Source organism: Chanodichthys erythropterus, chromosome 24 (assembly GCF_024489055.1).
Source record: "Chanodichthys erythropterus isolate Z2021 chromosome 24, ASM2448905v1, whole genome shotgun sequence".
Lineage (NCBI taxonomy): Eukaryota > Metazoa > Chordata > Actinopteri > Cypriniformes > Xenocyprididae > Chanodichthys > Chanodichthys erythropterus.
The window spans coordinates 29,780,894-29,796,730 of NC_090244.1; the positions used below are offsets into that span (position 1 = coordinate 29,780,894).

A 15,837-nucleotide genomic window follows, 5' to 3' on the forward strand; every position below is an offset into this window, starting at 1 on the left:
GAACACTTCCAGTGTAGACCAAACCTTGTGCAAACCTCTTAAGAAATAAAAACAAAATAATAGTTTGAGATTGAAGAACGAACCAAACAAATGAAACTTAACCCTTAAAACTCCTGACGTCCTTTAGAGGACAAAAATGTCAGTGTCAAAAAACCTGTCATAAAAGCTTTAAGCTTTGGAGTAAGACTTAAGTTTGGACTCAAAGTGAAACAAACAAACAAAAAAGTTATAGAGGTATTCTGCTGCTGTTTATCCACCTTATTTATAGCTTATTTAAGAGCAGCACTGGCATTTTTAAGTTGAATGTGTGGTTTGTCATTCACTTCCAGTTATTTTTATCTGTAAAACTGCTCTTTATTCAGATTGATATTGCAAAATTTCTTACCATATTATTTTAATGTATTGTAGTAATTATAAATACAGTGGTTTGTAGCACAAATAGTTTCCGCTACCGTTTCCTGCACTTTGTTATTCATCAGTTATTTACTGGTTGTAGTGTTTGGCCTTCTGACGTCACGCATGAACATTTGTGCTGCTAGCTTCTGTGAGCTGCAAGCTATGTTTTATTTTATAGACATCCACAACATGGTATGTCCAACAACTTTCTGTCTACTTGTTCGTCTATCTACAACATAAGCATCACACAGAAGGAAAGGCTATACTGCCACCTGGTGGTTACTCAATAGAATGCCGATCATTACACTGGTGCCTAATGAATCTGAAGTCTCACACTTTCACAGAAGATATCTTACTTCTGCTTTACAGAATAATGTAGATACTGAGGTGTGTGTAGCTCTGACTGTGTGTCTAATTTAAAGTTGTCATGTTGATCTTTTCAAGAGGGTATTTATGGTCTCATGCGTGATATTTTGTTTGGAAGCCAATTTGGATATTTCTGTCTGTGAAAAAGTTGTTTAGGATGTTGTAGAAACGTTTGCCTAGACTTGATGCAGTTATTGAGGTCTGATTTTTCTCTACTGATATGAATTAGTGTGATGAGGCTCTTTCAGATTGTTGGGAAATGAAATGCTTGAGAACAACCAGATTGTAGTTAATCATCTCATTTATATTATTACATTCAAACACAGAGACATGAGCAGTATTTCTGACTCACTGATGATCAAATGCTTGTGTAGGTCTTCATTTCAGGTCACTTTGAGAAAAAAAAAGTGTCTTCCAAATGAATAAGTAAAGATTGAAGTTTGTTAATTCTGCAGAAAATATTGTTTAAGGTAGTGATCTTTTATAATGAACCCCTTCCATCAGTGATCAGTGTTGTGTGTGATTGTATTGTATGAGCAGCTGCAGTATCTCTCAGCTGTATCAGTGCATCACTGTGACGTCTGACTGAACGAGGTTTTTGTACCACTCTTTATCACTGTGTGAACACATATTGACTGTTGATATAGTGGTAACTCTGACAGTAATAATCTCCTGTATCTTCAGTCTGAACTCCACTGATGGTCAGAGTGAAATCCCTGTTAGATCCACTGCCACTGAATCTAGATGGAGTTCCAGTATAACGGCTTGTTGCATAATATATGAGGAGTTTAGGAGCTTCTCCAGGTTTCTGTAAGTACCAGGCTAAACGATCACCACCATACACTGCACTGCTGGTTTTACAGTTTATTCTGACTTCTTGTCCTGGTTGAGCTGTTATTGTTGATGGACTCTGAGTTACAGTGTACTGTCCTCTACACTCTGAGAGAAAATAGACACAAAAATGATATATATATATATGTATATATGAAATTTTAAAAGAATTTATAATCATTGTAAAAGTTGTATTACACAAACCTTGAATAAACAGTGTGAGAGTCCAGATGAAGAAGGTGATTGTGTTCATTGTTGTTCTTTTGTCTTGTGTGATGATGAAGATTGTGTTCTGTTCTGCTCTCAGTCATGAAGTGTTAAACTCACAGCACTATAAACACTCTCAGAGCACTGAAGCATGTGTCACAATGCAAACAAGTGGGCAGGATTTACAACAGACAAACTAATATACACTAGAGTTACAGAATGATCATTTACATTCTCACTAATGTTAGTTTTAGTTAGTTCAGTATTTTTTTGTTTTACTCTGAATACTGAGAGACTGATGATGTGCAGATGAACGTCCATCCAATGTAGGAGGAGACGTTCTTGTGACCTTGCGCTCCGTTCTCTAAAAGTTCTTTAAAGGTAACAGAAATCCTGAACCTTTACAGAACATTAGAGATGTTTGTAAAACAAATGTCTTTTTGTTATGAAAGTGCTGCAGTTCCCATACAGTTCCCTGTTAGTCAGATGGGGATGTTTCTGTCACGATCACCTGTGAGAGTGCCCTTTAGCCAGTAGAGGGCACTCCGTCCCGGACTGTCATTTCCACCTGCCTCATGGACTACATTCCCCATACACACTTCCCGGACTAATCACCACTCATCATTGCACCCAGCTGTTGTGTATTTGGTCATTAGTGTCTGTCTATTTATACCTGCTTTGTCTCTGCCTTTGTTATGGTGTCTTCACGAATGTTCCTGATTTCTCTGTTTTGGTTTTCTTTGTGTTTTTCTTGTTTTGTGTTTGGACTCTTACTGTGGATTTTGACCCTTGCCTGTTTCTGGATTTACGCTTTGGATTACCCCATTAAATTACTGCAAATGGATCTTGCCGTTTCGTTTCTGTGATTTTACGTGACAGAAGACACCATCACATAAAGGATCCAGCAGGATGGGAATCCAGATCACTCCCCCGGCTACTATAAAGGACCGAATGGATCGCCTAGAAAATTTGATCACCCTTAAACAACGGGGGAATCAGGTGGGTGGATTGGCACAATTATTTTGGACCCTGGCGGTAGGGCTGGGTTACAATGATGCGGCTTTAATCGACCTTTTTAATGATTGTCTGGACAACTCATTACCTCTGTGGGAGATGGAGAGACTGGGAGACCTGGACTTTTGGGGGTTCGTCCACTATCTTCAATGTCGGAGTGGAGGGCCCGCACCGAGTCAACTAGAGCATGCTCCAGCCAGTGAATCCCTCCCTGAAGTCACAGAGGAGGTGGGCACTGAGCCTCTGCTTCACCCGGTAAAGGGAGGAGGAGGAGAAGGAAGAAGGCTTCCTTCATTCCTCAAGGCCCGGAGGCCTCTCCAGTCAGTGAGTCCACTCCAGAGCCCGCTCCAGTCAGTGAGTCCACTCCAGAGTCCGCTCCAGTCAGTGAGTCCACTCCAGAGTCCGCTCCAGTCAGTGAGTCCACTCCAGAGTCCGCTCCAGTCAGTGAGTTCACTCCAGAGCCCGCTCCAGTCAGTGAGTTCACTCCAGAGCCCGCTCCAGTCAGTGAGTTCACTCCAGAGTCCGCTCCAGTCAGTGAGTCCACTCCAGAGTCCGCTCCAGCCAGTGAGTCTACTACAGAGCCCGCTCCAGCCAGTGAGTCCGCTCCAGCCAGTGAGTCCGCTCCAGTACGGCATGCTCTCCCTATCAGTCCGGTGATGGCCAAGAGGGCTGTCCTCACGTTCTATGTTTTGGCGGTCTTGCGTGCCTGGAGGATGCTCTCTGAACAGCCCCAGCCTTAGCACGCTGCCGTCCCAGAGCAGCCCCAGCCTGAGAGGACTAGACTGATGTAGTTATCGAGGTCTGATTAGTGTGATGAGGCTCTTCCAGATGTTGGGAAATGAAATGCTTGAGAACAACCAGATTGTAGTTAATCATCTCATTTATATTATTACATTCAAACACAGAGACACGAGCAGTATTTCTGACTCACTGATGATCAAATGCTTGTGTAGGTCTTCATTTCAGGTCACTTTGAGAAAAAAAAAGTGTCTTCCAAATGAATAAGTAAAGTTTGAATTTGATTAATTCTGCAGAAAATACTGTTTAAGGTAGTGATCTTTTATGATGAACCCCTTCGATCACCGATCAGTGTTGTGTGTGATTGTGTTGTATGAGCAGCTGCAGTATCTCTCAGCTGTATCAGTGCATCACTGTGACGTCTGACTGACCGAGGTTTTTGTACCACTCTTTATCACTGTGTGAACAGCCTAGTGCTGCCCGGATAGTGGAAACTCTGACAGTAGTAATCTCCTGTATCTTCAGTCTGGACTCCACTGATGGTCAGAGTGAAATCAGTTCTGGATCCACTGCCACTGAATCTAGATGGAGTTCCAGTATTACGGATTGATGCTGCATATATGAGGAGTTTAGGAGCTTCTCCAGGTTTCTGCTGGTACCAGGCCATACAAGTATATGAACCTGTACAGCCATCATACACTGCTGTGTTTGTTTTGCAGTTTATAGTCACTGATTCACCAATCTGAACTGTTTTTACAGAAGGGGTTTGAGTCACAGTCACCTGTCCACTGAAACCTGATAGAAAAAGCAGGATGAATGTAACATTCACTGTTAATAATATAATATTTTAATGTGGAATGTTATTGAAACATTTACCTTGAATAAACAGTGTGAGAGTCCAGATGAAGAAGGTGATTGTGTTCATTGTTGTTCTTTTGTCTTGTGTGATGATGAAGATTGTGTTCTGTTCTGCTCTCAGTCATGAAGTGTTAAACTCACAGCACTATAAACACTCTCAGAGCACTGAAGCATGTGTCACAATGCAAACAAGTGGGCAGGATTTACAACAGACAAACTAATATACACTTGAGTTACAGAATGATCATTTACATTCTGACAAATGTTAGTTTTAGTTAGTTCAGTATTTTTTTGTTTTACTCTGAATACTGAGAGACTGATGATGTGCAGATGAACGTCCATAAAATGTAGGAGGAGACGTTCTTGTGACCTTGCGCTCCGTTCTCTAAAAGTTCTTTAAAGGTAACAGAAATCCTGAACCTTTACAGAACATTAGAGATGTTTGTAAAACAAATGTCTTTTTGTTATGAAAGTGCTGCAGTTCCCATACAGTTCCCTGTTAGTCAGATGGGGATGTTTCATTCAGGACTGTGCTGCTCCTGACCCATTTGGACACGTCGTTTAAGAAGCACCCATTTCACCTATAGGTGAATTGAAAATTTCTCATAAAAATAATAAAAAATTAATTACAGTCAAATAGTAAATCCTTACTTTCTGTCATTTCCCTATATTTGTGGACCATTGGATACCTGGCGTTTCTTTAAACCTATCAAAAAGGTCCTGGGCAGCATCTACTCCCCAATGGACACGGTCACTTCCACGTTTTTCCTCAGGCAGTCTATTTACATCGGTGCGGCATCGGAAGTCATTGTTTTTAATATTAATATTATGTCGTTTCATCACACAATAATCCATTGCTACATAATCTTGTACAGTAGGTGGTGCTATGCACCTGATAAGTCATGATTGCAATCCGCCAGAAAAAAAAAAAGGAGGAAGTCACACCCTGCGTCCCAATGTGCATATTATCCATCCTAAATAGTATGTGAGATTAGAATAAGTGTGTCCCAAAGCATAGTATGTTGAAAAGAGTATGCCAATTGTCCCCGGATGGTCTTCTATTTCCGGTAGATTTTCAAAGTGTGGATCCGTGCACACTATAGAGGCTAATATTGCCCACAATCCATTGCGCATTTTACGAGGATTCAGTTCAGAACTACAAACACGAGTAAAAAGTGTTAAAAACTACAAAACATGGCGGATACGCGCGATCAACGCTGAGAGGTTTGAGTGACTAATAATCAGTTCAACCTGATGGATAACATTAAATATATATTTTCTCTGTTATTTTTCATCTGCAAATACTAATGTGGACTTTTATAAAGATCCGATTGGCCATTAACTTTTAAATGCATCATTATGGATTAATATGAGGAGAGTTCTCCACATGAAAGACCCGCGACTGCAGATCAACGTGCTGCATTTCTCTCCGATACGGTAGGAAATGAGCTGACTGAAATGTGGAGGATGTAAGATGATTGACAGGCCAGTTTACGGTGACTGGATGCGACAGAGAGAATTGACGCGATTGTATGACGTGTTAGTATGTCCCAAAGCTTGTGTACTCTTTTGCTACACACTCAAAAGTAAGTACTTTTTGTTCACAGAAAGAGTACATACTTTTAGGGCGTAGTATAAGTAGGCGAATTGGGACGCAGCAACAGTTCCTTATGCAGAGCTTTCAAAATAACAGAGGAGAAGATGACTTTTCAGCTTACTGTAAAATGATGTTCATCACGTTGCGAGTCTGTCAGCTGTCTCACCTAAATGGAGAAAATCATTAAACGTTTCAAATTACATCAACAACTTTAGGGTGAGCATTGTGCCATGGTCTACTAACAAATCTAGCTAATAAGGCTATAACGCTGCACAACTTTTGCTCTGATCTGATCAGCACTTAAATAGAGTTCAGATTTAAACACATTCACCTCAAGTTTATGACTCCTAAGAGATAGTAACAATAACAACAGGCAATCCATGTTTCTTTGTATCTGTCATGTGGCTCTGATATAAAGGTCTATGAAGTATTTTATATACTGAAAGTATTTTTATATATTTTATATTCCTGCTCTGTATTGTTCTTTGAATGTATTAAGCGTGAACACACAGTGATTATTCCTGATGAAGGTTCTGCAGTAACATCTTAGTTTGGTCCCCTAAAGTTTCCTGTAAAGTTACTAAAGTTTCTGAAAACAATCCATGTCGTGACCGTCTCAGATGTTTTGAGAATGTTACCAGGCAACGTCCTTGACACCAGTGGGGATGTTGTGACAACGTTCTGGGAACATCAAGTTTCCCCAAAAATATATGGTTCTTTCAACGTTCCGAGATCATCCTGAATGTTCCGTGAAGTTCCAACAAATTTCGTCCCCCAATCCTTAAAAGAACTCCACATCATGACAGAACTGGGAATGTTACTAGATGAGGTCCTTGACACCAGCTGGGACATTCTGAGAACATTCTGGGAATGTAAAATTTCTAGCTGGGATCTGTGTGTCCATATTCAGTCATGTGACCATCATCACTTCCACTAGATGAACCTCCATCACTGAAGATGGATCATGAATCATGAGTCTGTTCAGAAAGTATCAGGACTGATTGTGAATCTCTAATCAGAGTTCATGGTGTCACTCCATCTATCATGAAGCCTCATGTGTGTCTGAAACCATCAAATGGAGAAGAAACAGGCTGATAAAGATGGAGACATATTAGAGATTATAATCCAGAGTCCAGACACTTTTATAACAGACCAGGGATAAGTTTCCCAAAGCGAACTACGGTCGCAAGTTCCGTCGTTACCAATAGAGTTCATTGGGACTTACGACCATAGTTGGCTAACGATGCTTTCGGGAAACTCACCCCTGAATATGAAAACATGCTTGACTGTGTAGAACATGCTAAATACATTTTTATATTTTCATTGTTGACACTTTCTATTGATATTCAATATAGTAGTCAATAACTTGTTATTTGAAGACATTTTCACTGAAGATTGAAGTCTGAAGCTGCAGGTTTTTCTGTGAATCATGATGATTGAGCTTCATGTGAAGAACAGAAGATCATTATGAGAAACTCCACAACATCATCCATGATAAAAGAGGTCAAAGGTCACCTCAGAGGTCACAGATCATCAAATACATTTATTTAAACAGTGTTATATCAGAAAGTATTTAGTCCAGACTGAATGTTTGAGTGTTGAGAAGATGTGAGTTTCTTCTAATATCAGTGTGTTGAAGTGTTGTTTCTCTCTCTCTGCTGGAGTTTGTGTTCACTCGAGTGGAATAGAGGTTTTTGTACGACCGTTTCATTAGATTGTATCACTGTGGTACACATTCGGTGGAGGAACTAAACTGGTGCTCGGTAAGTCCTTTTAATTACATATTTAAAAAAATATATACAATTTAGATTTCAGAAAGTGTTTTACAGCTGAAACAAGAACAACATTTTTACATAATAATAATTATTAGATATTGTGGTGAGACTTTACTTGAAGCCTTAAAGTTATTCATAATGTACGTTATAATGCCTCATATCTTTTCATAAATAATTGTAGCCAAAGTTAAAATGCATTATAATATTTGAAAGCTTGGAAATCTAATTCTGAAATAGTTTTTTTATCATGAGTTTTGGTTTGTCAGGTGTAACAATTAATGGAACTGTACAAAAAAAATAAAATAAAATTGTTGAGCTAACTTAAAAAAATATATAATAATTAAATGGCAACCTATCGGATTCAACTTTTAAGTTAACTCCACTAGTTTGCTCCAGTTAAAATCAAGGAAAATCGTCTCGGTTACGTATGTAACCCTCGTTCCCTGAAGGAGGGAACGGAGACGTACGTCAGTAGTGACCGACGAATTGGGATATCGCTTAGAGAGCCCTATCATCTTCGTGTAAACTAAAACAAGCCAATGAAATTGGCGTGCGATATTTGCATAATGCGCACCGCCCCCGACAGGTGTATATAAATAGGAAGCAGATGCAATCGCACTCTGTTTTTCGCTGAGGAGACAACTGGTGTCCGCACAACAGCGAGGGTACAGAAACTGTGGCGACGGGACGTACGTCTCCGTTCCCTCCTTCAGGGAACGAGGGTTACATACGTAACCGAGACGTTCCCTTTCAGTCGGTCACGTTCGACGTACGTCAGTAGTGACCGACGAATTGGGATCCCAACTAAAGCGCCACAGTTACGAAACCCCTTCCAGTGCCCAGCACAAGCTCAGCCGCCCATAGCACCGGCTGGCGGTGAAGGGGGCGAGCTTACACCGAGAGAGTCTACTGCTGTCTAACCACTACCCACTAAGTAAACTAGACACACTGGGGAAGCGAAACCGTAAGGGACGCTGCGGAGACCACTACCTACCCAATGGGGGAGGAGTTTACGTGGGAATACACACATGGACTGGCCCGGGGGGGGGCAGTACACATATGGAGTCCCTGGGATGGCTCCACCTGGTTAGGGGGAGACTCATCTGACAGGTGACAGCAGAGCTGGCTCTGCTAAGGGAAAGACACGGACTCGGCCCGTAGGGAGTTTTAAACCGTGGAAAATACACATATTTTCTCTGGTGGAGTGGGCTCTCAACCCGAGCGGCCAAGGCACGCCCTGGGATTCGTACGCCAAGGCAATGGCATCCACTATCCAGTGGGCCATCCTCTGCTTGGAGACAGCCTTTCCCTTCTGCTGGCCTCCGTAACAGATGAAGAGCTGATCTGAGGTCCTGAAGCTTTGTGTTCTATCCACGTAAACGCGCAGAGCGCGGACGGGACAGAGCAAAGCTAGGGCTGGGTCTGCCTCCTCCGAGGGCAGCGCTTGCAGGTTCACTACCTGATCTCTGAAGGGAGTGGTAGGAACCTTGGGCACGTATCCAGGCCGGGGTCTCAGGATGACGTGAGAAGCACCGGGCCCGAATTCTAGGCACGTTTCGTCGACCGAAAATGCATGCAGATCCCCTACCCTCTTCAGGGAAGCCAATGCAACCAGAAGAACCGTCTTAAGAGACATTAGTTTCAGGTCGACTGATTGCAAAGGTTCGAAGGGATGACCCCGGAGAGCTGTGAGAACCAGGGTCAAATCCCAAGAGGGTACGGAGGAAGGGCGAGGAGGATTCAGTCTCCTGGCCCCCCTCAGGAATCTGACGATCAGATCGTGTTTCCCCAGGGACTTACCCTCAACTGCATGGTGATGTGCGGCAATAGCGGCAACATACACCTTGAGGGTGGAGGGAGACAGCCTTCGCTCCAACCCATCTTGCAGAAAGGAAAGCACGGATCCGACCGAACATGATCGGGGGTCCTCTCGGCGAGAGGCACACCATTCGACGAACAGGTTCCACTTCAACGCGTAGAGATTCCTAGTGGAAGGAGCTCTAGCGGAAGTGATGGTGTCTACGACCGCTTGCGGGAGATCACTCAGAACCTCCGCATCCCGTCCAGGGACCACACGTGGAGGTTCCACAGATCGGGACGCGGGTGCCACAGGGTGCCCCGTCTCTGAGTCAGGGGGTCCTTCCTCAGAGGAATCGGCCAGGGAGATGCTGTCGCGAGGAGAATGAGGTCTGAGAATCAGGTCCGAGTGGGCCAGTACGGAGCCACTAACAGAACCTGCTCCCCGTCCTCCCTGACCTTGCACAGGAGTTGTGCGAGAAGGCTCACTGGGGGAAACGCATGTTTGCGCAGACCCGGGGGCCAGCTGTGTGCCAGGGCATCCGTGCCGAGCGTGCCGCCGGTCAGGGAATAAAACCACTGGCGGAGGGCAGTTTCCGGGGAGGCAAACAGGACTACCTGGGCCTGGCCGAAACGCTGCCAAATCAGCTGGACGGCCTGGGGGTGGAGCAGCCACTCGCCCGCAAGTAGATGCTGCCGTGACAGCTTGTCGGCTGCACAGTTGAGCACACCTGAGACACGAGTGGCCCGAAGGGACCTCAGATCCTTCTGACTCCACAACAAGAGATGGCGGGCGAGTTGCAACATGCGACGGAAGCGTAGACCACCTTGACGGTAGGTGTACGCAACGGCCGCAGTGCTTAGTGAGCGGACTAGAACGTGCTTGCCTGACAACAGCTCCTTGAAGCGGGCCAGCGCAAGACGAACCGCTAGCAACTCGAGGCAATTGGTATGCCAATGCAGCTGAGGCCCCATCCAAAGACCTGTCACTGCATGCCCGTTGTACGTGGCCCCCCATCCCGTGGCAGAGACATCTGTGGAGACCACAGCGTGCCTGGACACTCGTTCGAGGGGTACTCCGGCCCACAGGAACGAAGGGTCCAACCACCGGACAAGGGTGCGACGGCAGCTCGGTGTCACGGGGACACGGAGCGTGCCGCACTGCCACGCCCATCTCGGGACCCGGCCGCGGAGCCAGTGTTGAAGCGGTCTCATATGAAGCAATCCGAGCGGCGTTACCGCGGCTGCAGATGCCATATGCCCCAGGAGCCTCTGAAAATCTTTCAGTGGAGCCGCTGTCCTGCACTTGAGCGAGCTCAGGCAGTTCAACACCGACTGGACGCGCACCTCGGTGAGACGCGCAGTCCGTGCGACCGAGTCTAGCTCGAGACCGAAACAAGAGATCCTCTACCCGGGGGCGAGTTTGCTCTTGTCCCAGTTGACCTGAAGACCCAACCGGCTGGGAGCTACAACCATGTCGGGTAGGACTTTGTACTGACATGCCCGACCCTCGAACACAGACCGACCTAGGAAGGGTCTGTGTCGAGGCAGAATCGAGACATGAAAGTACGCGTCCTTCAGGTCTATTGCTGCAAACCAATCCTGGGGACGGTCCAGGATTGGCCGTAGCCCACCGCCCTTTTTCGGTACAATGAAGTAGGGGCTGTAGAACCCTGACTTCATATCGGCTGGAGGGACCGGCTTGATTGTATCCTTCGCCAGGAGGACAGCAACCTCCACCCGGAGAACAGGTGCACTGTCCAACGACACCTGAGTGAAGTGGACAGCCCTGAAGACCGGGGGACGCCGGGCGAACTGAATCGCATAGCCGAGTCTGATAGTACGAGTGAGCCCACTGGACAGGCTGGGGAGCGCTATCCACGCTTCCAGACACTGAGCCAGCGGGACCAAATGCACCACAGACGCACCGGGGGTGGGGCAGCAAGGCAGAGAGGGACCCGACTCGGACGGCTTGAGGGCGGCCCGGAGTGGGGTCGGACTCTGCGAGGCAGCAGTGTGCATGGGAGACGGCGCACGGGACGCGGTCTGCACCATCACACTGCCACCTGCTGGCGAATGGGGAGGGAGCTGTCAGCGGCGAGGCGGAGTCTGGCACACTGGCAGACACCCCCTGTTGTGACCTGGAGTTTGAGGAAACTGCTCTTTTTGTGGCAAAGTGGGTACCGCTGGACTCCGGAGAGCCAGCGGCGGTAGATGGACAGCCGCCACAAAATCCCCCCCGGCCCTCCTCCGGGGGTGGGAGAGCAGATGGAATACTCTCCCAAAGGGCAGGAACCTTCCGCTCCAGGTCGCCCGTCTCAGGGCCGAGTTTTCCCCGACCACTTGCCACCTGGCTGGCAGAGACGGGCTGGGCACCACGTCCGCGCCCGGCACCCTGCTGTTTGGCTGGTGTAGGCTGCTGCTTTGCCAACTTAGCAGGGGCGGAGGAAGACGCAGGCGGGCGCCCTCGGCGACAAGCGGGCTGAGGCTGAGCCACGGGCGGCTGGGTGGAGGCAGCAGCGGACCGCCGTGGCATGACATGTCTGATAGCCTCAGCCGGCTTCTGTGCAGCGGAGGACTGTTGGGCACAGCTCTCCACCGCGTCGCCGAAAAGGCCGACCGGAGACACGGGGGAATCCAGGAACCGATGTTTGTCGGTCTCCCTCATGTCTGCCAAGGTCAGCCAGAGGTGGCGTTGCTGGGCTACCAGAGTAGACATCGCCTGGCCAACAGAACGCGCTGTCACCTTCGTTGCCCGGAGGGCAAGGTCAGTGGCAGCGCGCAGCTCCCCAAGCAGCTGTTGGTCAGGACCTTCCTGGAGCATCTGCGACAGAGCTTTTGCCTGATATACCTGCAAAAGGGCCATCGCGTGCAGGGCAGAGGCAGCCTGCCCACAGGCACTGTAAGCTTTCTCAGTCAGACCGGCTGAGAATTCACAGGCCTGGGACGGGAGACGCGGCTCACCGCGCCAGCCAGCGGCCGTTGGACACAACTGCGTCGCAACAGACCGCTCGACTGGCGGGATCTTCGCGTACCCCCTGGCTAGCCCGCCGTCCAGGGAGGTGAAGGCGGACGAGGGACCAGGCCCTGTACGAGCCCCATGCGGAGCTTGCCAAGACCTGGTCACCTCATCGTGTACTTCCGGGAAGAAAGGCATTGGGGCGGGACGCTGGATTTGACCAGCGCGACCCCCCGCCAAGTACCAATCGTCCAACCGAGATGGGCCGGGACAGGGTGGAGGGTTCCACTCAAGCCCGACGCACAAGGCGGCCCGGGAGAGCACAGCCGTGAGCTCGGGATCCGACTCGGGCAACGCTACCGTCCCGGGCGGCAGCGCGTCCGAATCCTCCCCCGAGGACTCAGGCTCACCTTCCGATGCAGCGATCGACATCCGATCCGCCGCCAGCACACCAAAGGTAACGGCTGGACAGTCCGTAGAGGGCCCAGCGGAAACCAACGGCGGCAGGATGGGTTGCGGTGCTGATGAGGCGGCAGGGGCCCGAGGAGCGTTTCCGCTCGGCGGGGAAGCCCTGACCGTAATCCTCCGGTCACCCTTCCTATACAGCGGCGTACCGTCATTCCGGTTCCCGGGGCCGGAAAAAACGGTCGTACGCGGCATAGGAGAGGGGACCCCCGCTTCCTGAGACTTCAGGAAGGAGAGTCTCGACCTCAGCATCGCGATAGTCATGTTCCCGCAATGGGAACATGAACCATCCACAAAAGCTGCTTCAGCGTGCAGAATGCCCAAACACGAGATGCAACGATTGTGCTCATCAGCAGGGACCAGGGAACGAGCGCACCCATTAACGCACAGACGAAATGACATACTGTCAGGGTTCGTCTGTAAAGCTCTTTTAGAAGGGGAAGTCAACTCACTCGTGCTGAAGCACCCAGGGAGCGACGCGATGTGTCAGGTACACCACTCCCTGACACACCAAGGAACCGGCCCAAATCGCTACACACGCACACACTCTTTGTGTTGCTGTGAAAACAGCAGTTTTCGAGCTTATAGCTCAGCTCCTCGGAGACTCGCGACCTCGCTGAACGTGCCCTTTCACCAGCACTGAAAGCTCGCTGTAAATCCTCTTCTGAGGCAATGTTTTAGAATAAAACAAACGAAGAAAGGAGTCTTCTAAAACAGGACACCAGTGAATGGCTCCGAAGCGAAAGACAGAGTGCGATTGCATCTGCTTCCTATTTATATACACCTGTCGGGGGCGGTGCGCATTATGCAAATATCGCACGCCAATTCAATTGGCTTGTTTTAGTTTACACGAAGATGATAGGGCTCTCTAAGCGATATCCCAATTCGTCGGTCACTACTGACATACGTCGAACGTGACCGACTGAAAGGGAACTTTTGTTCATCTAATCAGTAGCAGGTCGTTTTTTGAACTGAAAACTTTTTGTCAAGGAAAATAAAGAATATTTAGCATTTATCAATGTGAGCAGCTAATCCTTGTTTTTTCATCTCCATGTTTTATTTTCAAAGCTAGCTAAGTTGAAAAAAAATCAAAGAAGAGGTAATTATTATTAGAAAAATATTATTGCTTTATATTTACTGTCTTGATTTATGCTGCTGCTGTTCTTGTCAGTGTTATTCAGCTGTCATGTGGTTCAGAGTTCATATTTTCACTGAATTATAATTGTTGATCATCATGTTTGAGATTTGTGTGTTGAGGTTTATGTTCTTCTCTCTGCAACTTTTGTAACTTGTTTGCCATGGGTGAAAATGGGTAAAATGTGTGTCTCTAGTTTTAAGAGGCAAATGATGTTTATGTCGTGTAGCTTTGAAAATAAAACATGGAGATGAAAAAACAAGGACAGCATTGATAAATATTCTATAGTTGCCTTGACAAAAAGATCAAAAGAATCATTAGATGAACAAAAGTATTTAAGTTAAGTTAGCTGAATGCGACAGGTTGCCTTATTTTTTTAACAGTGAAACTGTGGTTACAACTATTTATGAGATCATGAATAATTGGAATGATTATATGATGATTATAATGTGTATAACAATGCTTAATTAATGCATTAAAATACTTTTATAGTATATTGCGTATAAAGGCTTTAAGTAAAGTGACAATGATAATGTTTTATAATTATTTAATATAAAATAATGATATTGTTATATTTATACATTCAGAAGAATGGCATTATTCCTTTAAAAAAAAATCTAAACATCTTTCCATAATGTGTCTCACTGTGAGTTTATTCAGTTTATTCCAAGTTTAATTTTGCTTCATTTATTTCTAAACTAGGTTCACATATAGTTAATCTTTTATTGTAGATAACATGGGGGGAGGAAATTGATTTGACATCAGAATGTAAATGTTGCTACTTTCTGTATTTCAGTCAATGATACTGAATTTTTTTTGTTCATGTTGTGCTTATAATTTAGTGTTTTTGTTTTTTTTTAATACAAAATATATGTATGATTCAGTTGTGTTTTAATTCTGTTTGAATTGAGTTGCATTTTGAGCTGAATATCAAGAAAAATGTAAGCACTTAATGTTCATGAGTTAAAAACTGCTGGATTAAATCAGTCAGTGTCTCAGCATGTTTAATTTAATCTCTGAGGTTTGATTTAAATGTATATAGTGATTGTGTAGTTTGTATATTGTATATTATATCAGCTCTAGTGATGTTGAATGTCATGAAGGATCAGATTGTCATGATTTCTGCTGCTGTTGAAATGCTGTGAGTGAAACAGTGTGTTTTCTTTGTGTGTGTGAATGTGTTGTGTTTGTCTCCTGCAGCTGGTCCCACAGTGAAGCCCTCAGTGTCTCTGCTGCCGCCCTCTTCTCTGCAGATCTCTGGAGACTCAGCCGCACTGCTCTGCCTGCTCAGCTCTTACTCTCCACAGGGGGCGCTGGTGAGCTGGACACTGGACGGGTCAGAGGTCACCGAGGGGGTCGTGACCAGCGCGGAGAGCCAGCGGGACGGCCGCTACAGCCGCAGTAGCGTCCTGACCCTCAGCAAAGCACGCTGGGAAGAGGGAGAGGTGTACGTCTGCAGAGTAACACATGATGGAGCTCCTCATGAGGTCTCGTTCCACAAGAGCTCTGAGTGCTGATGTTTCTCTCCTGAAGATGAGCCGTATCTGAGTGTCCTGTGTCAGGCAGGATTCACATGAGTCTAGTGCTGCAGCTGTAGTGATTTACAACTCAATACTGAAAGAGAGCTGGCGTGTCAAAGCACTGTGTGATCTTTCAATCTGCTGTAACATTCAATAAAGCTTCTCAACAAGTTCACTTT

General features: G+C 46.3%; 1 long non-coding RNA gene and 2 gene segments (V, D, J or C); 1 reads left to right on the forward strand and 2 right to left on the reverse strand.

Moving 5' to 3' along the window:
- Positions 1–15,837, reverse strand: part of LOC137015518 (Ig kappa chain V-III region MOPC 63-like) — a 55,410-nt gene that overhangs the window by 38,546 nt on the left and 1,027 nt on the right.
- LOC137015520 (immunoglobulin kappa variable 4-1-like) lies at positions 2,278–4,519 on the reverse strand. The segment is given in 2 exon segments: positions 2,278–4,347; positions 4,429–4,519. Coding segments are annotated over 2 exon segments (390 nt in total).
- On the forward strand, positions 7,736–15,831 carry LOC137015409 (uncharacterized). The gene is made up of 2 exons (XR_010893963.1): positions 7,736–7,770; positions 15,339–15,831. It is a non-coding gene; the product is annotated as an uncharacterized lncRNA (long non-coding RNA).